The 27906-nt window shown below is 33.6% G+C and overlaps 1 protein-coding gene across 3 annotated transcripts in view; it reads right to left on the bottom strand.

Moving 5' to 3' along the window:
• The window catches only part of LOC110994044 (protein kibra), an 84153-nt gene that overhangs the window by 5003 nt on the left and 51244 nt on the right, over positions 1–27906 (bottom strand). Inside the window, exons 1-14 of one of the 3 annotated variants that reach the window (XM_022260528.2) lie at positions 11376–11939; positions 9107–9215; positions 7160–7334; positions 5693–6535; positions 5196–5328; positions 4978–5083; positions 4608–4703; positions 4184–4285; positions 3493–3610; positions 2726–2903; positions 2036–2189; positions 1543–1634; positions 1143–1285; positions 670–772 (exon numbers count right to left, since the gene is read on the bottom strand). In XM_022260528.2, the coding sequence (XP_022116220.2) occupies positions 706–772; positions 1143–1285; positions 1543–1634; positions 2036–2189; positions 2726–2903; positions 3493–3610; positions 4184–4285; positions 4608–4703; positions 4978–5083; positions 5196–5328; positions 5693–6535; positions 7160–7334; positions 9107–9215; positions 11376–11915 (2856 nt within the window). In that variant the 5' untranslated portion in view covers positions 11916–11939 and the 3' untranslated portion in view covers positions 670–705. Of the gene's footprint in view, positions 1–669; positions 773–1142; positions 1286–1542; positions 1635–2035; positions 2190–2725; positions 2904–3492; positions 3611–4183; positions 4286–4607; positions 4704–4977; positions 5084–5195; positions 5329–5692; positions 6536–7159; positions 7335–9106; positions 9216–11375; positions 11940–27906 lie in introns of those variants that run through there. The other 2 variants (XM_022260526.2, XM_022260527.2) reach the window with 2 other exon arrangements.

Here is a 27906-nt window from a genome sequence, read left to right as displayed (position 1 = left end):
CTTTTGTTTTGTCTATGAGTAAATGACACAAGTTATAAGTATAACTAAGGTAGCAGAAGTCACAATGAAAACAACTAAACAAAGGTGGAAATGGGCGGGGCACATGACAATACAGAGTGAAGCAACAAAGTATTTAACTAGTGCCCAACTATTACACATAAACGCAAAAGACGAAGACAATTTAGAAGGATAGACCAGATCAAGAAAACAGCAGGTAAATGACAGAGAGTGGCACAATGTAGACAGAAATGGCGGGATTTACCAAAAAAGGACACCCTTTTTTGGTAAATCCCGTTTTGGTTTGGTTTTCTAAATCATTCTTTCAAGGATATCTTGAAATATTGATATAGAAATGTATTTGTAATGTAAAGTATCAGTCATAATATTATTAAATGACGTTACAAATGCATACATGTTTATACTTTTTGTTTCTTTAAAATTATGACTTAAGTAGTATTCTTGTGACGACACCATCAGTTACTTTTTACTTCTGTGCAATAAACTTCAATGATAGCGTTTTGAGAAGTTGAAGCTTTGTATTTTAAACCGATAAAAACAGTTAACATTCCGTTTAACTAATAGTGCCAGTTTTAAGTGCTAACAAACTGTTTAAACCACTCATATCAAGCAAATCACACCTATAGTGGTACAAACAACATCAAGACATACCTAAGTATATATACAAAGAATTAGTATATACATATACTATTTCTGTAAGGTTCTGTCCACGTGAGGCCGACCATCAGCCTCAATTCGCTTCAGCTTATAAAATCTGAAGAACAATGTTTATGTTGACGACTTCTTTTACATATAAACTTTTTTTTTTCGAAAAAAAAATGGAAAAATAGTGATTTTTAATAACTAAATATGTAATAGCTACATAAACTACTTTTTAAATAGAAAACATTGAAAAAAAGCTATATTTTTGCAAAAAAATCTATGTAATAAAATGTAAAACTGATTATACATATAAAAATCGCACCTAAACCCAATAAATTACTATTACTACAGAAAATCCCGTTTAATACGCTTAATAATGAAAAAATCCTTAGTCCACCTTTTTTTCGTCTTAAACTGGTTTTATAATATCCAAAACCATTATTTACATTAAACCGCCACCAAAAAAGAAAAATAAAACAAACCTCCTATGAAGTTGTCTGGCGCCCTCTGGACAGAAGTTACACTCGGTGTTGGTCTCCTTCTCTGCTGTGGAAGGAAGATACTCCTCCTCTAGATTTAATTCTTCCTCCGGAATGTAATCCTCGAATGAGTCTTCTTCAACGATCTATGAGAAATTTACTTATTATATATGTATGTTAATGAAGGCAGATTAAGGCGAAAAAAATGAAGAGAAGGTAAGAGTTACTTAAAAATTAAGTAAATAGAAAAAAACTATATTAGGATTGCTTGTTGTGTTTGCAGCTTAATCTCTAATTGACTAAACTAAATTATTCGTAAAACATTTTTTTAAATTTTAGTAGTCATAAAAAAATAGTTTTTTTTATATTCAGTATTTGTGTGTATGTATTTTAAGTATTTTACCTGATTTAGTGGTTCTCTTGACTCTTCGTCTTCAGACGCGGAGTCATCTCCACATTCAATATTACACTCAGCTCCTGTCATACTCTCAGGACCTAAAAATTAAAAAAAATTATATATCCTAAAATTGAAAATATGTAGTTTTCTTTTATTTGTAAACATAATTCAGTTGTCATCCAAAAGATTATCACACAAATTAACGCATATATTAAATTTAATAACTATTTTATGGTAATGGATAGTTCTGAACAAAGTTTATAATTGTTATTTTATAGAACAGTGGGCAAACGAGCAGAAGGCTCATCTGATGTTAAGTGATACTGCCCATGGACACTTTCAATGCTTGAGGGCTCGTTCCTGTATTGCCTTTTAAGAATTGGTAGCTCTTTCCTTGATAGTCGATTGGTTCAGAAATACTTCAGTGGGTAGCTGGTGCAACGTGGTGATACGATTGATAGTGCGCTGAGGTGATTAATTTAGTAGATATCCTCATTACCTCTATTCCTTGTGAGAGTAGACGTTTGCGAAGAAATAACGGTAGATTCATCAGAGCTTTCATCCCTTCTCATACTTCTGAAGCTCAACACGTTATACCACTTTTGTGAAGTTGTTTCTGGGCCAAAGTCTGCCAAGCTCACTTGTGTACAGCCCTGGAGAAGAAACAGAAGTTAGACTGGCTTTTAACGATTTTCTATAGGTACATTTTTAATGGGAAAATTCAGGTTTTTCGCTCTCGTCCAATAAAATTTTCACATGGCACTCAAGGCATGCGCCGAATACTCGAATTTGGCTAGTTTTCATCATCATTTTAAGCGGAGAACTTTTGATGCTACTTATTTATTTATTTTATTTATTGTCTACAGCATCATACATCAAATCTACTAAATATTTTATAAAATCTTGTATCTAAAATGTATGACAATTTAAAAATGTAAACATAAGTTTTTTCCAAAAAATACAATTAAAAACATATCAACAAGACAAGACAAACACACAATCAAATAAAATTACCAAGAATTTTGGTACTTAAAGCAGAAAAAAATCATCAGCAAAACAGCGAATTAGGTTCAAGAAAGGCACCCAACAATGCTTTCTCTAAAACCGATCAGCCCACTACCGAATATGTTACTAACTACAGCTCCGGATAAGCTGTGCCTGAAGTCCTAGATTGGTTTTGGAAACTCACCAAGCATTCGCTGTCGGCCGCTAAATTAATTTGCAAAGTAGCGGCTCTCAGTGCTCTTGACCCGATGGACGCCCGCTGGTTGTTCCTCCATACCAGAGTCGTCCCTCGCCATGCTAAGGCTGGCGTATTGAATACAATACCACCACCACCGCCTACCACTAAGGCACCACGGACAGATCTGGGGAAGAGGTCAGATTTATTGAATGATTAAACATACTTCAACTGAAAAAAGAAGTGAAAGCAAAAATATATACAGTTTAATAATAAAGAGTTGGGCGTTGGAAGAGGCCTTTGCCGACTGATAAATAGAATAGTTTTTTTTCAATCTTCTAATATCTAATTTAATATCTAAATAATATAAAAATAGATCTTTGTTTATATATGTACCAAAGACATGAACAACGATCTGAATAAAAGGCTCAACCTATCAGCTATTACAATTATTATTATTAAGACATTCAAAAATATGGACTAGTGTCGATAAAATGGGTTAAGAAGGAGCTTCTGTCCAAAAATGTCAGGAAATCGGCCCATTAACACTGGACAATATTTAAGTATAAATGGGCATTTCTGGGCAGAAGATTCCTGCTCAACTCATTTTTCTCTAAATATATTTGACAGGTAATTTATATGAACTTTTTATGACATGATTTTAACATCTATCAATCAAAATGACATATGACAAATGACACTGAAATACAAGATTTAAATTATTTATTTATTTTATGTCATGGAAATAACTATGTAAAATAGCCAAAAATACTTACACTTCCGTCCCGTTGTCAATGTATAGAGCATGAAGGTTCCTCGCTCGAATGATTCCGATCTCCAACGCAGTTTCATCCGAACAGTAACGTAATTTGATTTCAATTTGCGCACTGTTCACTGCAACAAATAATAAAAATAATTAGTATAGAAGAAACTGAGGCAATTTTTTAACATTGATATAAATATTGTTAAATATTATTACGGTCTCAAAATAAATATATACTCTAAATTTTTAAAGGAGTTTTATAGTATCTGAGAGTATTCATAAGTTTTAACAACAGTAGAAAACTTAACTATTATTTGACATTGTGACAATTAATATGACACATATACCTACTCTAATTGTGGGTTTTTATAATTAATAAATCCGAATTTACCACTTTCTATGCACAGATTCAGATACACTATTTATTATTAACATAACGATACTTAAATATCTGGCGTTATAGCAAGAATTGTTACATTGTATTGAACTATTCTGACGTTTTAGGGAGTTTGACTTTTGACATTATATAATATGTGTTACGCAAGCAATTATCAAGAGAATAATTTCACTGGCTTCCAAATAAAAGTGCCCTAAACCATTATTGAATACTACCTATATATAATAAAATATAACAATAAAATAAAATTAAGAAAATTTTTCATTATTTAACAAAATTTTTGGTGTATATGTTTGGAGATACTAACCTATGTTAGAAGAATCGGCCGCCTGAGCAGCTTCGAAGACTCCAGAATCTCCCGCCACTGACTCGTCGCTCACGGCTGCTGATACAGATCTAGTGTTTGTGCCTGAAAACCATGCTTTATTGAAATCCCATATTTATAATGACATTACAGCTTGACAGTTGATTTTGACAATTGACTGGACAGGAAATGCCAAAATAAGATCTGGTTATTATAAAAAGTCTTCTATTTTTTTATCTCAAACATCACACATGTTAAAATTAAGATAGTCAGATACACATACAGAGTAAATACATAATAAGGATATTTGTAAATATAATAACTATATGAAATCTTTAAAAGGCATCGTTAGGACATTGGTATTTGTAGGATTCCTGTTGTTCTAAGTTTAGATTAATTCCATTAAAGTCACGTGATTATGACTTACCACTAGACGAGCAGGTGGGTGACAGTGGCGGGGGAGTCTCAGAGATTGGAGATAGCGGCTCCGCGGGCCGTCCCGGGCCTTGTACTTGTACTGGAACTGAAAGATATTAGCTGATTAACTGGCGGCCTTATAACTTTTAAGCGATCTCTTCCTGTCTGGAAGGGATAAGAGTCTGAGAATTTATACATGGTAAACTCGTGAAGACAACTAAAGCAATTAAAGATAATTAATTTCTGAAATAATACATGAAAAAGAAAAAAGACACGAAAAAAGAAAAAGGTCACATGAAAAAGAAAAGAGACACGAAGATAGAAAAAGGGCACACGAATGCCGATAATATTTTTTGGGATGATATCCGAATGATACTCACTACTGGTAGCCAATCCCGTGACTTCGTTAAGGCCAGTTGCAACACCTATCCTCATCTCCGCTAACTTATCTTCCAACTCCCTCTGTTGCCGTCTTTGTCTTTCAACCTGTAAAATTGTTGATACCATTTAGAGTATTCACTACAGTTGGGAGAGTAAGAAAAACAGAAAGAGCAATATTATAAAAAAACAGTATCAGGCAAAGTTTTAAATTTCATACCTGAGTGTATGAAGGCGGTGGTGGTGGTGGGCTGGCAGAAGAAAGACTGCTTCTAGGCGAAAGTGAAGGCTGTGATTGACAGCTACTGGCACCTGGAGTCGCGCTGTCGTTGTAACTAGAACCGCGTAGTAGCCTGCAATTATTTATATAGGGATTGTATTAACGAATGGTAGAAATATTTGTTGTTAAAAAAAAGTGTAGTTTAATTGAATTAGTGTAAATATATATATATATATATATATGTGTATCGTAATGGGGAATTCATGATTACTTAAGGCAGTATATAAACATATTTATATATATACAGGACATGTTTTAAGTTATCTTGGGAAATGAAAATCTAATTTGTATGTCAGACATGCCCATACTAATTTGAAGATTGCGCAACATTAATAAAAATCTATACAAGAATTACATTAGTTGGTAATTCTTTCTTCTATTCTTCTTTTAAATTTATAAGGTTTACCAACTTCTAAAGACATTTTTATAATACTGACCTCTCAACCCTCCGATGTAAATCGACCATGTCTATTGGTTTATCCGTTTGGAAAGATGCTATCTGCGGCCCACCATAGATATCGGTAAAACTGATTCCTGAACTTAAAGATCCCTTACTACTTGCTGTGGAAAGGGAACCCAAGCTGGAACTACTGGAAACTGATAGCGTGGAAGCTGATAACGTCTTCAACTGTCCTTCCAAGGTCGTCATTGATGTCAAGGCATCCTTCAACTGCTGTAATAGCAGCTGCTTCTCTTCGTGTAGCCTCAACCTATCCGCTATACATTTATTCGACATTTCAAAAGCATTCTTCAGGTCTTGCTCCAAACGCCTGCATTCGGATTGTATGTCACTCATCTCCTGCTTCGATCGAGTTCTTGGTGTAATACTTCGAAGCTCTCGTAATAGCTGCTCCTTCTCTTGGAATAGGAGAAGGCGGTCCTTGTCTGATTCCGCTTGACCTGGTTGCACTTTGTCCTCTAAGTCTGCTAATTGCTGTTGGATTTGCTGAATACGTTTCCTGGCTTCGTCGTATTGGAGGCGAACCCGCGCCATTTCAGCCAGTCTTGTACCGATGGGTACTAAGTCCGCACAGAGGTCGGTTTGTGAGGCAGTGCTTAGTTTCTCTTGAGGAAGAGTTAAGGTGGAGAGGTCTGGGGAGGCCTCTCCTAGTTGTAACCTCGTGAGGTCATCTTTTAATTTGGCTAGTGATTGCATGAGGTCTGCTCTCTCTTTCTCCCCGGAAGTAAGAGACTTTTGGATGTTCTTCAGCTCGGTCATGATCGCCTGGGCTTCAGTTATGTTGTAGCAGCCCTGCTGGGCGCTAAGCTTTTGTTCGACTCTGTAATAAATCATTATCTTGTTGAACTATAGTTAGAAGCAGAAAATTATGTTTGGCTTTAGAATATGTATCAGTTTTAGATATTTGCACATTTAATGAGTTTTTTGTGAGGCATAGCAATGTACAAAACTGGAATTTGTTATGGTTATTAATTTTTAAAGTTTCCGGTTTCTGATTTTGCATAAGCTCGATCCACAAATTATATTTAACGTCATCTTATGTAATTATATAAGGATTATTTAATTTAGATTACAAAGATAAAATTTAACGCAAACAACAAAAGCTACTTAATAACAAAAAAATATCAATATAAGATTATATACTAGGTTATTACAGTAACCAGTGACGCAAAAACATTTTTAGCTCTAGGCCTCAGATTTCTGCATCTGTTTCATCATTATTTATCAATCTAATAGGCAAGTCGCCGACGCCTTTTTCAGCCTTGGGGAAGGCGGTTTCGTCACTATATTTTCAAGCGAATGTTAAAGTCCATTGCACGGGGATCGAACCTACGACCTCAGATGAGGGTCGCATGCTGAAGCCTCTAGACCAACTGCTCTAGACTAGGTTATTATTATAAATAAAATATTGCTGAAAGACTTTAAACAAGAGTTTATTACTTACTCGGCTAGTGTATCAACACCACGTCTGGCGCAGGCAACTTCAGCTCTCGCTTGCCTCAACTCTTTCCGGAGCTGAGCAACCCTACCCCTGGCCTGTGTCACTTCACACCTCAACTGTTCTGGGTCATGCCTTGATGTGGTAGATGTGGTTGTAACCGAAGTTGTTGAAGAACATACTGTAAGCAGGAGATTATTATAAATACCATATAACGAATTGGATTTTGCGCGAAAAAGAAACAGGTTAGAAGGCACATAATATGCCATATGTAAACAAGGTTTGCAGGGGGTATATATATATATATATAAAATAAGGGAAGTTGAAATGTTTTTTTTTTTTCATAATGGTCTATAAAGTGAACATAAAGTAAAGAAGACATTTATGTTAATTAAAAAATCACTCGCCCCTTAAAAAACTTTTGCCTGGGAGTTTGGGAAGAATCGAATTCTGTATTGTATTAAAAAAAAGTATATCGTTCTAAAGAATTTTTTTTTGATAAATTGCTCGTTATAAATTACGTGTTTCATATTTTTACGTTATCGTAATAAATTACGATAGTGTTTTTAATAATTAAGAATGATGTTTCTAAGTTAATTTCTAAAAAACAAATATTTCTTAAAAAATTTCACAACGGCGACTGAATGTATAATGGGCGTGTTTAAGTTTTTCAATTGTAAATTTGTTGTGGAAAAACTAAACGCCACTTCTATGAAATCAATTTAAAAGGGTTGTTTATTTATAAAATAAACAACCCTTTTATACACCATCCTCCATACCTCATCTTAAAAATATAATGTTATTAAATGTTTTACTAATTCGTTTACGTAAATATTTTACTTCAAATCAGTGGAATTTTAAAGTCAATGGCTTATCGACCTAACCTTCAAGAAAATTCCGCAAACATTGACGTATTATTTACATTATTGTCGTATTTTTTAAACAAATGACAGAGGTTGTAAAAGTCGCAGAATTTTAAAGATTTTTCTATATGAATTTATTGTCCACAGTTTGACATTTAATTTCATTCAAATAAGTTCACAGTATAATGAGTATCTAAACAAGTCCTGTGCTTCCCGAAATCTGTCGTTAACAGGCATATTTTTATATATACATATTCTTTAGGTATAAAGCTAATTGTCTGCGACATATATATAATTGAACCTAGAAATATTTCAGAAATTTAAAAACCAAGGTTTCCTAAATTTTCTATAAGTACCTGTTTACCTTATTATATATAAATACATTTAATTTTAATAACTTAAATTTAATAAAGTTTAAACGGATATAAGCACGAACTTATTAATGTACTTTATTCATTTATAATATAGCTAAAGTCGTCAAAAGTTTCTAAAATTAAGTTTGACGAACCAAACATTTTTAAAAGCTACTTTTAATATCATTTCATCGTGCATAGCAATTCAACATTTCAGCATATCGAATAAATATGCGAATAAATTATCTATTGTATTATACAAAAAGGAATACACGATTCAAAGATTCTTGGATAGAATAACTCAGAGAAATAGCATGTGAATTGTTATTTGTGGAATCTTGATTTCATCAGCTTATTTTTATCTTTTGCATAACTACACTTTATATATTATTAAAGTAACTATCTGAATTATTTTGACAACTAAGAAATTCCATGTGTAAAGCCATATGTAAAAATCCTTAGGGTCTGTTTCACAATGTCCGGATAAGTTCCAAATAAGCTATTTTGTACTTATATTGGTAGGATAAACAATATTTTTGTGTTGCACGACTGTCAGATAGCGCTATACGTAATGAAAAGTGAAGTTTCTTATTCGCATTTATCTTACAAATAATTTATGTGTTGCATAGCTATTTGGTACTTTATCCATACATTGTGAAACAGACCCTTAGAGATTGCGAGTTTTATGTTCCGAATCTTATTCTATAGTGATGTTATTTAAACAAAAGTGTACATACAGCTAGTCCTAGAGGCGGCGAGGGTCGAAAGTGCGTTGTTCAAATGTTTGTACTCGTCTTGGGCCAGGCACAACCTTTGTTTCTTCACATCGTACATCTCACGTTTTGCCTGAAAATAGAAATAGATATATTGTATGGAATTTTTAATTGCCTTAGGAATGACATTAAAACTGTAAATGGATAATAATCGTCGTATTGACAGATCGTATCGTATTAGTATTTGTACAGTAAATCATAAATATTTGGTTTGTATATTTAGATTTTGATATTTAAGTAAATGAATTTTCTTTCTTTACTGGTGTTGTTCGCCATATTATTACAGGTAAGTTAACTAAAGTTAGTGGAAAAATTACAGCAATTGGCTATAGAGAAATAAAAATCTGGTGAAACATAGCTTAGTACTGCCCCATAACCGAACCTATATGGGGCAGAAGGACGTATGTACGTAGATAGTATACACATCAACCAACACACGCTACCATACATACCCTCAATTTTACAACAACAAAAAACAAATTAGGTATGACATGGTTAAAAAATTAATATGTAGTATGAATTCATTTCTTTTCAATATTTTGGTTATATATTTAGTATTTGATTTTTATTCTACATAATTTATGCTAGCTACTTCTGTAGAACAGAACTAATATCTTTCAAACTAATACATATTTCATTGACTACAGACTGTATCCGGTTCATGCAATTACTTTGTAATTAGTGACGTCACTAGATTAAAGTCGGTATTTCCCAGACAAAAAGAATTATGTGCTGAATAATCCCGCATAAAAAGCTTTCATTATGACCTAAATCTTGACGTTAGCTTTAAGCACAAATTATTCTTGCGAGAAGGCGTTCATATAAAATGTCCGTTATATGAACATAGAAAATAAATATTATGATTTTCCTATTCCTTGCAAAGGACAGTGAAAAATCACAAGTAGTTAATTTTTTACATTTCGCATAACATTGTTAAAATATGTTAGTGTTAAAACCGTTATAAAACAAATTAATTTTCTGCAGACTAGTGTAAAAATTATCAAATCGTAAAAATTATTTTACATTTTAATTTTTAGGCAAAGCGGTTTTTTTTAAGAATTCGTTACTTTATGTTTTTGTTATTTACAAAATAGTCAATATGGTCTTTGATTATTTGTAAATAACAGTTATATGTTGTTAAGTATTACAACGAAATCATTAGACCTACATACCGGTTGTATCGACCAAAATCAAAAGTCCCGGATGAATTCTTTTGTTTCAGGTTCTTAATAACAACGTCATCGACTGTTACGACTATCGGTTTTTACGACCAAATATGAGTGTTCCCTTCAATGGATGGTGAAGTTTTCAGATTTAAATGTACCGAGTATTTATAAAAAAATAAATCAGTGGCGCTAACCTCTTTAGGTCTTGGCCTCAGATTTTTGAATATGTTTCATGATCATTTTTAAATCTAATAAGTAGGTGATCAGTCTCCAGTGCCTGACATACGCCGTCGACTTTTTAAGACACGTCGGTTTCCTCACGATTTTTTCCTTCACCGTGCGAGCAAATGTTAAATGCGCACATAGAAAGAAACTCCATTGGTGCACAGCCGGGGATCGAACCTACGACCTCAGGTGTGAGAGTCGCACGCTGAAGCCACTAGGCCAACACTGCTCTTACCGAGTATTTATTAAATTATAATCAAAATCATTTCGTTAGACTAAACCTAGAATTATGTAATTAAATAATCTTTTAACCTAACATTACGCGCGAAGCCGCGCACGAAAACCAATACGCACACGAAATAACGAGTTGGATGTATATTTTTTGTCCGTCCGAAGGTATTACGAGCAACATTTTGTGGAATGCGTACAAAAACTGGCCACATCTCAAAACGTATTCTCAAAGAAATTGATTTTACTGAAATTACCGCTAACAGTCCGACCTCACTTATGTCCGACTCGCAAAACCAGACTCGACACAGCCTAATATGACATTGAACTTGAATTTAACGCGATTTTCGCTTTGCGATAGTTGTGGAATTATTATATTTTATCAAAGTCCTAGACCACAAATGAGCCCATGTCACATGTGGAATATTTCAATCTAAATACAGCTATTTAGTCATTCATCTCCAACACACAAATACTGTATTAACACTATTCTTAATGTACATAATATTAATAATTAAAAATTGATAAATATAAAATTATAAAAAAATTTAAAAGTTTTGTCAGAGAATTATAATTTAAAATTTTAGTATGGATTATTTAGTAGTAATATTTACAGTAAATAGACGCAGAGATCCCGTCATCCTGCCAGCATGCTGCAGCCGGCTCCAAGTGTGGGGTGGGCACTGTGGAAACGTGCCGTTCCTACTCAAAACTTGGGTCGCGACATAACCTTGCCCTTCATAGTACGGCACCTCAGACACTGGCACTAAACGCACTTCAGCGGAACGAATCTGACGCACGGACAATATGTTCTCATAAATTGCCTCATCTTCCAAGTTCTGGCCTTCAGGACACAAACGGTATCCGAACTCGCGGCTAATCTCGACGAGATTCGCATATTCAGGACGCTTACGCATATCCTCCAAGTTCTGATACTGCGGCTCATCGCGAACGCAAAGCCCGGGAGGATGAGACGACGTAGGGTCTACTCTGACCCCGTACTCGGCAGGGCTACGGACCATCCTAGCAATTTGTCGGGAGCATCCTCTGACGCAGTTGCCGACGGTGGAGGCGCGCGCGCGGTTCGTCTCGAGCTCGGGCTCGGGGGGAGGCGGTTGTGACCACATAGTGTACGCCCGTCGCAGCGGACACATCTTAACCCCCAAAAGGGCGCGCAACGACTGGCGCGGGCGCGCGGCGATCGGATGGCGTGCAATGGAATGCGCCCGCGCCGCCGAAAGAATGCAATCTCGGGCGCATTTCGGAGGTCGATCTCTCCAAAGGGCCGACGTCCCGCGCCCGCTTCCCTGGCCGCGGCCATCTGTCGTAATCAGTTCGAAGAAACGCAGAGCCAACTATGCGCCCCGGCTCGTAACGGACCGCCTTGACCTCGCGCTGTGTCCTCCACACGCGAATCATTCAATAAAGAATACCTCATCCAATTTCCTTGCGTTATCGATGCGAAGGAAATTCGAATAAGGAAACTCTCGGTCGAATGAATACGCATTCCGCGCTTACAGATACCAAACTTAGCACCACATAGTACTGATAAAATACAAACACGTAAGTAAATAAACAAATATTCCTCATCTGGGCTATGTAACCTTTGAGGTCGGCAATTTAATAGGCGGCGTTGACGCGACAGTTATGGCAGTTATGCGCGATTTTCTCAGTTTTTCCAGGTAATCAATTTGCGTAGTTTTATGTATAATATAGGAATGTGAGCCGGCAACATCTGGCATCTTGCAGGTAGACGTGCATTTTTGTTCCGGAATACCTTAACGCACATTAGCGACTTGCCCCGCTTTGCAATTATGCATGCTTACATTCAAATTATATACTTCAGCAGCGTTCCATGTTTATATAATAAATAAACCTAATGCAAAGCATGAGCTGTTTGTTGTCTATGATAGTGTTTTTTTAATGGATTATTAAGACCCTTTTTAAGCACTATGTTATACATTGTTAAGGTGTAACCGCAAATGTACGAGTATGTAATAAATTTACAATGAATGGGAAATTAATGCATATTTGTGTGACATTTAATTAACAGACAAGAAACACATCGCCTTGTTTGTTAGTCGCATTGTGGCAACTGAACAGTTATAGAATATTACTTTGTTTAACTGATGGCTTGATAGAAATAGCAGGACTGGTAGACAAAGATAGACTGGAAAGAGTTGGAGGTGTCTTTCAGCCATGAAGGTTTCATATCGACAGGCTATTTACTTATTTATTTGGAAACAAAACAGATACATCTTTAGAATGAAAACAAAGTTAAAAATAAAACATAAAATAGATGTATCCACAAAAGGTTTCACTAATATATATATAACACTAGTATCATTTAGCTATATGTAAATATAATACAGTAAATAAAATACTAAGAACACTTACTAAAATTTTAAATGGAAATATATAGTAACAAAGACTTTATTATTAATACATATAAAAACTCAAGTACGGTATGAATCTAATACAATTTAAATTTTACACTTGTTTCAAGCAATACCAACTTGAGTCGGTTTTAAATGTAATGTAAATATAATTAATTGTATATTTGTATTAAAATACACTATAAATTAATATTAAATACATGTAAATCTCTTAGTGTATAATACAAGAAAACATATTATTCAAATATCTATACCAAAAAGTCGCAGGTATCTTTAATTCGTAATTACGAAAGATAAAATATTTGGCCAGTTGCCTACATTCCGAGTGTTTTTTGCTCGAGAGAAAAAAATTCGAGAAATAGGAATGCCATTCGCAATTCTGAGGGGACTTGAGAATTGTTGCCATATCCGGTAACGCCTCAGGATATGCTATCAACTCATAGGCTTCTACACTTAGCCCACATTTCATTCAAACATCCGTGGGTAGTTTGAGGTCTGGGCCTCGGATTTATGTTTATTTTTTTATAGAACAGGGGGCAAACGGGCAGGAGGCTCACCTGATGTTAAGTGATGCCACCGGCCATGGACACTCTCGATGCTAGAGGGCTCGCGAGTGCGTTGCCGGGGTTCATATTTTTCAATCTAATAGAAAAGTAGGTGATCATCCTCCTGTGACACGCCGTTTTTGGACTAACGCAAGCCGGTTTCCTCACATCTTCCTTCTCCGTTCGTTGTTCAATCAGCACATAGAAGAGTACATTGCACAGTCGGGAATCGAAATTACGACCTCAGAGATTCACACGGTGAAGTCATAAAATCAACATTTGAATCGCGAGTGCTATTATGAATTAAAAGAACTGTAAATGCGCTTCTAGACAGCAAAAGAAAAAAAAAGCTAAATACGCAGTATTACTATTTATAAGGAAGACATACAAATTCTTAATACAGACTTTAGAGAATATTAAAATTGTTCATATATTGTTTATGTATTTAACGTTAAATGAATTCTTCATCCATCCACCAGTTGGCTCAGTTTTCTACATTGTCATTAAATGAATTAGCTACAACAAATTATTTTATTATTGTTAGTACATTTTAGTGCTTGCTAGAATTTATATAAGTCCTAATTATAATATGGCAGTGTGCGTTTAAGTTTCTAAACTAATTTCGTGAAATAATTCGTCGTATGTATATTTATTCAAAACGCAGACGAAGTTGCAGGTATAAGTTAGTTTTTTAATAATTATTTTCTTATAGTTGTAATATTGCCGTGGGGGATTCAAGAGCGCATCTGTCTCCGACCGGTTGCTTTCCAACTCGGCATCTTTCTCTTTCTATCTTCTTAGATTCGTATATACGCCTGTCTCCCTCGCACCCGCTTCTCCACGGAACTAATTTTATGTTTTTTACCTCTTTGCCTATCTTCTGGAAGCTTGGATATTCGAAATTCCTATATTTTCATTTGTAGGTATCAAATTTGTCTTATCTTTTCAATCGGTTTTATTGTTATTCCAACGGCATTTATTAAACTTAACATGGAATTTGTTCTCAACTAATTGTTAATAATAAAATAATCCGAGCGTTAATTCGAAGAAACATCCAAATACTTTCGCGCGCATAGCAAGTGGATCAAGTCATACAAACATTCGCTTCCAAATTCAAAATTCTCTTCACGATCTTACATTCTTTTTTTAAATGATCGACAAGTAGACTCCGCGATTATTAACGACTGTTGAAAAGGCATCGAAACACCATTTCTAATTTAATAATCATATAATTCGTATATAAAAAATGGATTTACCGTGAAAGTCTAGATAACGTCATATTCGAAACTGAGCTACTCTTTTTGTTTTTATGGCTCGGTTCGGTCCGCCGGGGGCTTAACGATTAACATTCCACAAATGCCGCACCAAGCACGCCCCTCTATAACGTTGGTTGTGTAAGTTTAGATATTGAACGAAATTTATTTTAAGTCTTTAATTCAAGTATATATACTACAAGGCACTGTATACGATACGATAATTGCTAGAATCGTTGTTAATGCAAAAAGTTTAACTTGAAATAAAGTAAATTTGTTAGTTCTTATATTTCATAGTTGTGAAACATTTTTTAAAAGTAAATTTTAGGCATTTTTTTTAAACCGAAACAAAATGTTTTTAGTATTATACTATTAGCGAAGACATTATTTGCTTCGCAACTCAATACCAATTGGTAGTTAATAAAACTATTATTTATGGAATGTGATCATAAACCATTGTAGCAATTAATTTCATATCCAATTTGCATACGATCGCAAATAGTAAAAAAACGTTGTATTACGGTAAAAATTATTGCATACCTTGACTAGTTGGAAATATTTGACCTTAAATTATAATTCGCTTTTAAAGAACGGATTTGTACGTTAATTATGTTATATTAAATTTAACTTCTTATTAAAATATTTAAGGACATTTATAATCGGTCCAAAAAATATATTCATGACGAAAATATGAATCTACATATTTAATAATCAACGGTAAGTAACATTATATTTCTAAAGCTTTAAACAAAAACAGATTGGCGAAGGAATAGGCCAGAAATATACCAACAAAAATGTTCATTATATTCCACATAGATACTGACTATACAAGAGAGAATCTAACATAGGAACACAATATTAATATAGCATGTTCTTAGAAGATCGCGGTTATAAAACACACCATCTGTGGAACCATGCACCAAGGATCGAACTCACAACACATGGAAACATCGCCAACGGCTTAATGTTAGAGCCATCTGGGCTTATCGAAGGAATACAAAAAACGTATATGTATTATATTTTGTATACATGTTATGTTTAATTCAAGCATTGATTTAAATGGTTGCACATCTTATTTTTATATGTATACTCCGTTACAATATAAATTTAATTTTGTTCAAAGACGTCATAACTAGAAGCTTTGTTATCTATTAATATCAAAAATGTTATAATCGTCAAATGATTTATTTATATAGTATTTTTAATAAACTCTAGCGTTACAAACGATTATACCCCGAGGGACGTAAAAAACGAAAAAAACATGAAGTCGGGCCGGACAAGGCGCGGGCGCACGAATCCTCGTCTTTTTTTCCACTCATATTCTTATTATTGAGAACGCTCCCTGTATTACGAGCTGTGGAATGCGCCACAGATCATATTTACAGACACAACGCGTTTTATGACTTTTTATATTTTATAGTCTGTACACTGACAGCTAATAATTGAATGTTTCTACGATATGTAAATTAATGCTCGAAGTTGGAGGAGTTATGTTAATTTTTTTTTTCAGTTCTTTGTTATTCGGTTCAACTGAGTTACAGTGTTTTGGTGTTGTATTTATTCAAATATACGATGCACTTTCTACAGTATTTTGGAAGCTGTATATTCTCAAATACAACACATGTATTCCTGGGTTATTGGAGATCTTTAAATAAATATTTTAGCCTCACTTCATATTAACCACTCGCATACAACAACAATATAATCGAAATAATGAAATGTGTGTAAGGAATGCATTGTAACTGTCGAAGAGAGTGCCTACATCTACCTATTCTCTCTGGGAGTAACTCCAACGATTTCGGAATATGTACATATACAATCTCCAAAATCATATTTAACTAAAAAAAATTCACTTCCAATGTTTTCCATTCGTAACAAAGCGGGTAAAACTATAATAGACGCCTAGCAATAGTTTTTTTAATTGATCAGCCCAGTACAGAATATATCAATAGATATATATGTTATATTATAACATATATATAATTATATATGGTCAAGATAGAAGACTTAATAACTTAATAGGTATTTTTTTTAATTTAATTTAACAACTTAGGTTTATGTACATTTTACAGCGAACGGAAACCTGACATGGTTTATCCGTCGCTGTCAATATACACTAATTAAAGCTTTTCCTAATTAAATCTACATTTCGTGTGCTTTTCGACAGTTGTGATCAGCGATCAAGTTGATGATTGTATAGTTGCCATAGTTCAAGAGTATTTGTCACTTCGCTGGATTTCCAAACCACATTTTACTTTATTAATTTCGCAACCATAAAAACCACACTTGTTTTAAGCAAATTCTCAAGGACTTAAAACTTATTCCATTAATCCCGATTTCCGGAATCTATCCCTATAACACCCCATTATACAACAATGGTAAAGCCAGCACGTGATTTCCAAGAATCCAAAATTCCCATCCACGATGTTTTTTTTGCCGTCGTACCTTTTTTTCTTAGCATTCCATACATTTTTGCTAGCAGGTAGATGGAACCTTCACAAATCTATAAAACCCAATTGTTGCCTGGTGTTTTAATATAAACAATAGGTTTTTATGTATACCTAAGTATTATATAGACTGAAGGTGATTAAACGCGAAAGAATCTCTCTTTTTTGTGATAGGTGATAAACGTCAGGTAATTTGTAATCAAATAAATGATACATATTTTATAAATCATAATAATCAAATAAACAGTATTTACAATTTTCTTAATTGTTTTCATTAATTTTTAATTATCAAATTAATGTAGAATTGCACGATGTTAGTTAATATATTTTATTCTTATAATATAATATATATATTTAATTTTTTAACACATAATTTTTGGAAAAATATCATAGCTAATATGGCTTTGTGTTGTCAAAAAATGGTCGGCACTGACGAGGTATAGAATGCAGTGGAATCCAAGTGCTGCAGAAGGAGACAGCAGAACGAGCCCTTAAGGAGCGCTAAGGTTAGAAGACACGAAGTAAATAGGAGAAGATATGCCCATCTCCTATCTCGGGCATCGGAGATTTTTGAGCTTAATATGTAAAATGTGCAAATGCATGTCCAATACGTTTGTAAATAATAATAATAGCTTTAGACCACTTTAAAAGTTGGAAATGTTAAAAAATATAAATACATATAAGGTAAAGTCACTAATGCCAGACAGTGACCTAAAGGATGACACCTTCGTAAAAAATTTGTTGTATTAAAAACAATTTTAATAAAATGACTCTTATTACAATATCGTACGACACCTAGCACTATCTCTGAATAGTTCTCAAAAACTCCCAACAGCTTCTAAACGAAATTGCCAAATGGCTTCAGTCCTTGTAAATCAAGTAACCGAGTGAGCACGCGTTCCGTCATTTCTTATTTTTGAGCTTAAGGACGCCGAAATTTGAAGGTGAGTTTTGAATCGATATTTATTTAAAAAATACTTTTTACTCATTTGTCAACGTATCAATGATAAGTTGGGATAGTGATAAACGTGATTGTCTTGTGTTTGCTATTATTTTTTCTTACAAATTATGATATGTCTACTATTAGTTCCAAAAAATAATAAATATCTAATAGATAACAGGCGTGTCATCCATTGGTGTTTCAAGATATTATACTTTTATTTCAGGTTCAGAACGTTTTTGAACTCTATTCCTAATGAAAAGATTACTGTAGAGATATCAACAATTTTAGATCACTTTTACTAAAGGTAGACATGGTGTCTATTATTGGGATATACATGATGTCAATTATTGGTTCTATTGTTCTAGACTGATAATTATGCCGCTAATAAAAGGACAGATGTTTCGTTACTCTAAGGCTGATATGGAAGCCGCTATTCAAGAATGCGGATGAGGAGTTCCGACGTAAACTGCGCCAAAAAAATTGGGGTATCTAGGGTAACTCTGAATAAAGTAAAGGGTAAGACACCAATGAAACGAAAACTGGTAAGAATCAGGTGATACTGAAGCTTTGCTTGTAAAGTGGGCAAAAGCAATGGTCAAACAAGGATTCCCAATAGGCAAAGATAATTAACAAGATAGTGTGAAAAAAAAGTTGATGATTTGAATTTAGAAACTCCTTTTAAGATGGGAGGGCCTGGTAAAAGATGGTTTTATAGCACCAACAGCAACAGCAAAAACAGCACCAAGAGCGACTGGAAAACTGCTGTACAGTCTTGGCGTTTAGAAAACATTGATTCCCCCATTTTGGGAAAAGTTAATTTTTGTCCTTTGCTAAACAAAGTACTTAAAGTACATTATCACTTGAGATGTTTCAAAACGGGTTTCGTAAGTGTGGACTCTCACCCTGGAATCCTGATGAAGTCTGCTGTGCATCAGATGAATCACCAACAGATGAAATGGCATTACCAAAAATGGCAAAAATTAAAGAACTGGAAATGGGCCTTAAATTCCTGGACAAATATATTGCCTCAGAAAAAAATGACGAAACTAGTCCTTGATGTACCAAATATGATTATAACTGGTGACAGAATTAAGAACAAATTTGATAGGGCCTTAGAAGTTGATGGATAAGAAATTATATCTAAGTTAATTAAGTATATCAAGCACACTGATGCTCTTAAAACTCCAACTGTATTAATTAAATAGTATGTCAACTATTAGTGCATTTGTGTGTCTACTTTAGGTGATTTTCTTTTTTTGTGATGTTATCTATTGGTGACTAAAACAATATATATATAAAAATAAATAAAAATTAAACATATATTGATTATTGGAATTTTATTACTTAATATAAATTTCTAAGATACGAGGCATTCATATAAAAAAAACTGTGATTGTTTTGTTTGATAAATATATAGTTATTGTCATATGAACAAAGTGTTTTCCTTAAAGTGTCTAGCATTAGTGACTTTACCTGTAAAGTCACTAATGCCAGACAGTGACCTAAAGGATGACACCTTCGTAAAAAATTTGTTGTATTAAAAACAATTTTAATAAAATGACTCTTATTACAATATCGTACGACACCTAGCACTATCTCTGAATAGTTCTCAAAAACTCCCAACAGCTTCTAAACGAAATTGCCAAATGGCTTCAGTCCTTGTAAATCAAGTAACCGAGTGAGCACGCGTTCCGTCATTTCTTATTTTTGAGCTTAAGGACGCCGAAATTTGAAGGTGAGTTTTGAATCGATATTTATTTAAAAAATACTTTTTACTCATTTGTCAACGTATCAATGATAAGTTGGGATAGTGATAAACGTGATTGTCTTGTGTTTGCTATTATTTTTTCTTACAAATTATGATATGTCTACTATTAGTTCCAAAAAATAATAAATATCTAATAGATAACAGGCGTGTCATCCATTGGTGTTTCAAGATATTATACTTTTATTTCAGGTTCAGAACGTTTTTGAACTCTATTCCTAATGAAAAGATTACTGTAGAGATATCAACAATTTTAGATCACTTTTACTAAAGGTAGACATGGTGTCTATTATTGGGATATACATGATGTCAATTATTGGTTCTATTGTTCTAGACTGATAATTATGCCGCTAATAAAAGGACAGATGTTTCGTTACTCTAAGGCTGATATGGAAGCCGCTATTCAAGAATGCGGATGAGGAGTTCCGACGTAAACTGCGCCAAAAAAATTGGGGTATCTAGGGTAACTCTGAATAAAGTAAAGGGTAAGACACCAATGAAACGAAAACTGGTAAGAATCAGGTGATACTGAAGCTTTGCTTGTAAAGTGGGCAAAAGCAATGGTCAAACAAGGATTCCCAATAGGCAAAGATAATTAACAAGATAGTGTGAAAAAAAAGTTGATGATTTGAATTTAGAAACTCCTTTTAAGATGGGAGGGCCTGGTAAAAGATGGTTTTATAGCACCAACAGCAACAGCAAAAACAGCACCAAGAGCGACTGGAAAACTGCTGTACAGTCTTGGCGTTTAGAAAACATTGATTCCCCCATTTTGGGAAAAGTTAATTTTTGTCCTTTGCTAAACAAAGTACTTAAAGTACATTATCACTTGAGATGTTTCAAAACGGGTTTCGTAAGTGTGGACTCTCACCCTGGAATCCTGATGAAGTCTGCTGTGCATCAGATGAATCACCAACAGATGAAATGGCATTACCAAAAATGGCAAAAATTAAAGAACTGGAAATGGGCCTTAAATTCCTGGACAAATATATTGCCTCAGAAAAAAATGACGAAACTAGTCCTTGATGTACCAAATATGATTATAACTGGTGACAGAATTAAGAACAAATTTGATAGGGCCTTAGAAGTTGATGGATAAGAAATTATATCTAAGTTAATTAAGTATATCAAGCACACTGATGCTCTTAAAACTCCAACTGTATTAATTAAATAGTATGTCAACTATTAGTGCATTTGTGTGTCTACTTTAGGTGATTTTCTTTTTTTGTGATGTTATCTATTGGTGACTAAAACAATATATATATAAAAATAAATAAAAATTAAACATATATTGATTATTGGAATTTTATTACTTAATATAAATTTCTAAGATACGAGGCATTCATATAAAAAAAACTGTGATTGTTTTGTTTGATAAATATATAGTTATTGTCATATGAACAAAGTGTTTTCCTTAAAGTGTCTAGCATTAGTGACTTTACCTTACATTAAACCCAATCGCGAAACTTATTCATGTCAGATAAAATGGTAAACCGTTTGTAGCAGACAGTTTTAATTAAATTCCTCCATATTTTTCATCGCCAATAAACTTTATAACCCGTGTTTTATTTACATTTATAACAATTCATTTAATCGCCCACGTATGACAAATTGTCCGTCAAAATATGCAATTACCATAAAATTATTTTAGAACCATACTTGTATCGTCTGCGGTTTAATTTATATGTATGTATTTAACAAATAACTTACGCCCAAACCCAATAACCTATCTCAATCCATTTTTGTACATCTGAGGGAGACTTCCTAATCCAAATATTAATAAAAGTGTGATAATAACCAATCGACGCATTGTAATAGCCATCCGTTGATACAAGCTATCCATGGTAGGTCGGATCGGTGTATGTGGAGTGCATCCTATCCGTCACCAAAAATGGATTGTCTTTGTAGGGTTTGGTTTTTGGGATGCAGATAGGAGATCGATCGGTCGGACTGTCACGGTCTGATCGCAGAGTGTTATCAAATGAATTATTAGGTTCGGGCGTATAACAATTTTCAAGGCGTCGCGGTTTCCATGGCAACGGCGCGAAAAAATAAACATTTACAACTCAGACCTACTCCTGTTGTAATCCGAACTTAGATTACAATTGTATGGCTATGCTCAAGTACGTTAACTCAAGGTCCACGTCTGAGGTCGTTCGTCGGCTGCGCACGCGTCGCTGGTTGTAAAAACAATCTCATGTTACGACTGTACCACTGCTGTGGATATGTAAACAGAGAGTACGGGATAATTAAAGATTTCTTAATCGGATATAATGATTTAAATAACACTAAATATATACAACCTTGAATAGGAGTTTCAAAGATTTTTATGTTACTCTTTCGTCTCTTACTGTCACATTTATATAAGCTTTAATGAAAAGAGAGATAAGTCACTAACGCGACTACGATTATTAGCTTTGATTAACAAAAAATCTACCCTTAGACATTTTTTTTGACACAACGAACGCATAATGTACCCGAAAGATGCGAACGGATGGTTTTGTAACCAGCGAAACCAGATGGTTCCGCATCCTTAGAATACAGTCCCAGAAAATTAAGTACATACGTGTGTCTAAAGTCTCTTCCAGTTTTAGTAAATTGATAATAAAAAATAGCAGGTGTATGGAATACACTTTAAATTGACAGCCGACACGTTTAAAACGCACTTTATAGTTCTTTTACGATCACTACAAGAAATTAACCCACGAAATACAATACCATTAATATCAACTATAAAAGATTATGATAATGTGTTCGAGATGACCAATTTATTGCTTTTGGAAGAATATATTAAATGCTATAATGAACCGGAAATCAGAGTTACGTTGTTTACGTAGAGTAGAAAAAAAACTACTTCACTTCTGATTTGATATTTCATTTTTATAGGGATACTAGACTCGGTCAAGCGTTGCTTTGGCTTAGGTTTTTGTAATATGACATAGTAGTAAACTATTAAAGGAAACGGTAGGAGAATTTATGTGAAACGTTGGTACTTGAACACAGCGCCATCTGTTAGAATTGTATGAAGTAATAAACAAATATATTGTAGCGTGAATCGATTAGAATTAATTTAATGTAAAGAATTTCAGCTCCTATTCTTTTGGAATATACATGAAAGTAACTAATAGGGAAGACATAAATTTATTGCCTAAAAAATTTACAGTTTTTACATGGATTTTTTTGAAATGTAAAAAACATCTTATATAAATTCACCTTGTTATATATTTAAAAAATTGCTTGCTTGCTTGCCTTTTTTTATAGAAAATCAAACCCCCCAATGAGCAGGAAGCTCACCTGATCCCGACACTCATAGATACTCTCAATGCCAATTGCTACAATAAAGACGATTCTACTAAATTTTTAAAATGCAGTAGAATCGTCTTTATTTTCTATACACAAAACATTGTTGGCTTTGTTCATATTACTTTTTTCTTATCAATAAAATTTATTTCTTATCAAGTTAAGCAAGTGTTAATAAGTTCAATATATCTCTAATAGGTTAATACTTCATATGACACATTACAGTTGGCCCATATTATTAAAAGATTGAAATTAATTATAAGCGCATTTGAGAAGCCATAGCAAGCCAGTTTCTGCATGGACATCGAATTACATTATCACGGAATAACCATTGTAAAGAGACATGTGATTTTTTTACTAGTTGGGCAACATAGTATCCTGAAATCTTATATATAAAATTCTCGTGTCGCGGTGTTTGTGGGTTAAGTCCTCCGAAATGGCTCCGAAATATATATTTTTTAGATAAATTTTTATTTTTTTTATCAACTGTATCAACTGCATTAAAAATACATACAACCCTAAATTTTCAACCTTCTACGATCAACCCCTGTTTTTTATTATAAATGATATACATGGCAAAAAGACGTTTGCCAGGTCAGCTAGTATTATAATAATATTCATGTTTAATCAAACTTTAAAAGCATATGTATACCCACTGTATATTACAAGCTATGTTTTCTAAAATATATGACAATGGTAAATTAACGTTACAACAAATATTACATTTCCATTTTTTTATTTTATTAGTATTCTTACGTAATCGGAGACAAACACTCTAAGGAGCAGACCTGATGTTACGCCGTCATGTTGCTAGAGAGCCCAGCGCGCAAGTGCGTTGCCGGGCTCTTAAGAATTGGTACGTTTTTTTTTTGTTGAAGGACCCTAATTCGAATAGGTTAGTAAATACTTCAATGGGCTGGTTCCAATAGTAGTGGTGCGTGGCAGACATTGCTAAGAAGCGCTTAGTTGTGGAACGACGGACGTAAAGTACGGATGGTATTTTGTATTCTGCCTTGACGTGCGATGACGAAATTCAGCTTCAGGTATTAGTCAGAACAACTCCTCTGAACACTCGCCATGATAAATGCCGTAAATAATGCAGAGAGACTCTACATCTCTACGCAACGCTAAGGAATCAAGCCGCAAGGAAAGTGACTGGTTCTTGACGATTCCAATAATTCCAATCTTATTTTATGGAAAAAATTCACTATTATAACAATCTACAAAATATCAATAATAGCTGCGTGATTTTTGATAGCCCTGTCTTTTATATTAGTAGCTGGGACTGTAGCTATATAATTCTGTGGCCATAGGTCAGATGATAAGTCATACTGAGAAACAATGTAGTTATCATTGTCTGATCTATGACCACATATATTTAGTTGGCGTTCAGATAAAATCTATATGAATAGCTGTTTATGCAAATAATCATCCTATATTTGATTTCTTAGTTTCCAAGTCGAAAAAAACATAGGATCCCGAATAAAATATGGGTTTTTCTGTACTGTATGGTCACCTTATCGTTTTTATGACGAACATTTGAAACAAAGCGCACGCGTCGATGGCGCAGCCTTAGGTCGAGGACGCGAACCTCGTCCTTCGCCCCCACCACCTTCCCCACTGTTTCTACAGGCATATACACTGTATAACTAAGAACTTTGATTTATGCCTTGCTATACGACTTTCAAGATTCTTTCAACACACCAATATACAGTATTAACAATATTCCTAACCTGCATACAATAATAACAAAATATTGAATAGAAGTAATAAATTTAAAAAGCATTTACTTACTATAAATAATAAATCAGTGGCGCTACAACCTCTTTAGGTCTTGGCCTTAGATTTCTGAATCTGTTTCATGATCATTTTTAAATCATCGGCCTCCAGTGCCTGACACACGTCGTCTACTTTTTGGGTCTAAGACATTTTGGTTTCCTCACGATGTTTTCCTTCACCGAGCAACTGTTAAATACGCACATAGAAAGAAATTCCATTGGGGCACAGCCGGGGATGGCACGCTGAAGCCAGTAGACCAACACTACTCATTTACTTACTATAATTATTATTTTTATAACTTTAGATTCTTCTTCGTTGAGCGAGGATGCTTTCCTCGCTCAACGAAGAAGAATCTAAAGTTCCACTTTCCAGGATGTTTTCAAGAACTTTTAAATTTCGAACACAGATTCAAATAGGCTTGTATCTAGTGGCAAGTTTCTTTTTTAAATTTCGAATACTATTTATATTCGTTAGTGTTTCAAATATAATAACAACATTCTAAAATTAATTTAGCACTCCACACTTCATAATCTCAGTCAGTTTTTACTGCTACCGTCATCTAAAATCATTAAAATATTCTAATCCTCATTATTTATCTAGATAGACAACCAATCAACACAAGTGAAGTACTGTCTGCTTTTAAATTATCACATTCTAAAATTTGTTTATTCTAAAAACAAATATTCAAAATGAATCCCGACGCGTTATCTCTACGTAACCCAGTAGCAGCCATTATCTGAATAGCCCTCGCTCCAGGTGACATTCCTTTTATTTATAACTAGGCCTTAATAATGCCTTTTAGACGCCGACTGAGTTAAAAAAGGATCCGGTTTCTATTTTCAAATGTATACGAGAGTATGTTTGGTTAAAATAATCTCGGGAACTACATGTCGTATTGAAATTTTTTAATTAATTTATTTATTATCACTTCGTTACATTAATATATATATATATATTTTTTTATTTGTATGTTCTAATGTATTTAAATGAAAAGGAGAGACGCCTTATCGCTTACGAGCGATCTCTTCCAGGCTACTACATTTTTTATATGTTATGTTTCATATGTATAAAATTTTATGTGTTGATATTCAACAGTCATAAAAGGCCAATGGATACATATTAGTATATGTACTTATTCATTCTATAAAATACGTTACTTTTGTATTGAGGCTATTAGATTTTTTAAATTGTAATTTTTGACATGTAAGACGTAGGTATCCAGAAAGGAAAAAATTATCGTGACTGACAGAGTAGAGGGCACCACGAAGCACTGGAGCGATACTACCTTTAGAAATGAAGAGTGCGACTGAAGAAGAATCTTTTAAACTTTAAGTAAACATGAGACGGTACAATAAATATAGCAAGAGAAGGCGCAATCTTTATAATAACTTAAAATTATTTTTTACCGAGAACTAAACCCATATTTATATCTATGAACAGATGTTCAGTATACCTATACTGATTATACGTCTTCAAACGACAAAATAAAAATATTTTAAGTAACAACGCATTTAAATTGCAGAGTTTAACCGCCTAACTATTTACATAAATACTGACCTATTAGATTTTATGGGACCATATCTCTTGGATTGTCGGGCTAGTTTGTTTTAAATAGACGTTTATAAGTAAAGAATTCACAATAAATTTACGAGATACGATATCTAACGGAAACTTCATATAAATGTTGGATTTTATAATTATCAATTAAAACAAAACACATTGTTAAACTCCTATCTGAATACCGGTGTAATAATTTATTTTTTGTAACAATTATGTTATTGTCTTGTAGTTTAGAAAGATAGCTTGTAACATTTACTTCAGATATATCATGTGGTAAACTTCAGTCATTTAAGAACAATTACTGTGCACAAAATCATTGATTGTTTAATCATACTTTATACTTGCAACGCGTTACATTACTTATATAAACAGTAGTTCCTTCTTTAAATCAATCAGTTATACGGTAATATAAAAATATGCATTTTTTTTGTTCTATAAAAATGGAAACAAAAACTTGGTTTGGAAACCAATAGTTTAAACGGCTTCACACAATACAATATATTTTATTAGAAAACAAAAACAGCGACAATCATCTGTGTCTGACACATGCCATACCTACTCATGCATACACATACTCACGATGTTATTCTTTACCGTTCAAGTGTAAAATGCTCCTAATACAGGCGACCACTGCTGCAACGTAATGTATAAGAGAAGTTTCTTAGTCTTTCGAATCACGTTACCATATCTAATTAAATCTCTTAGCATTATGGACGTAATCAATGAATATATAAATCAATTTAAATCATAAACGTCATGGCCAATTCTTGCTCAAGTAATTGGAGTCTTCACTATTAAAATGTCGTAAAACCCAAATTTTAATTCGGTAATGAAAAATCAATAACTTTGACCCCGTTAAAATATAATAAAATTGTAACAGGTTTGAAATACATAAGACCAATATTCTTACATTCAAGTATATAAACAATTTTATCTATACAACCTGAAATTTGTTCGCACACGTTATTTGTATTGTTGAAACTAAAATACATATAATACATATTTTTACGATTTTGTATCTATTTTAGTAGATAACCATATAGACATCCTACCCATAAAACTGAATTCTATCACTCCTGCTTTACCATGCAAAGTATATTTCTTAGAACTATATCAAACGAGCCGAGTCTTTAAATTTATATAAAATCTTCTTTTTG

The sequence above is a fragment of the Pieris rapae genome, chromosome 16, assembly GCF_905147795.1.
Source record: "Pieris rapae chromosome 16, ilPieRapa1.1, whole genome shotgun sequence".
Classification (NCBI taxonomy): Eukaryota; Metazoa; Arthropoda; class Insecta; order Lepidoptera; family Pieridae; genus Pieris; species Pieris rapae.
This window is presented reverse-complemented; position numbering and strand designations above follow the sequence as displayed.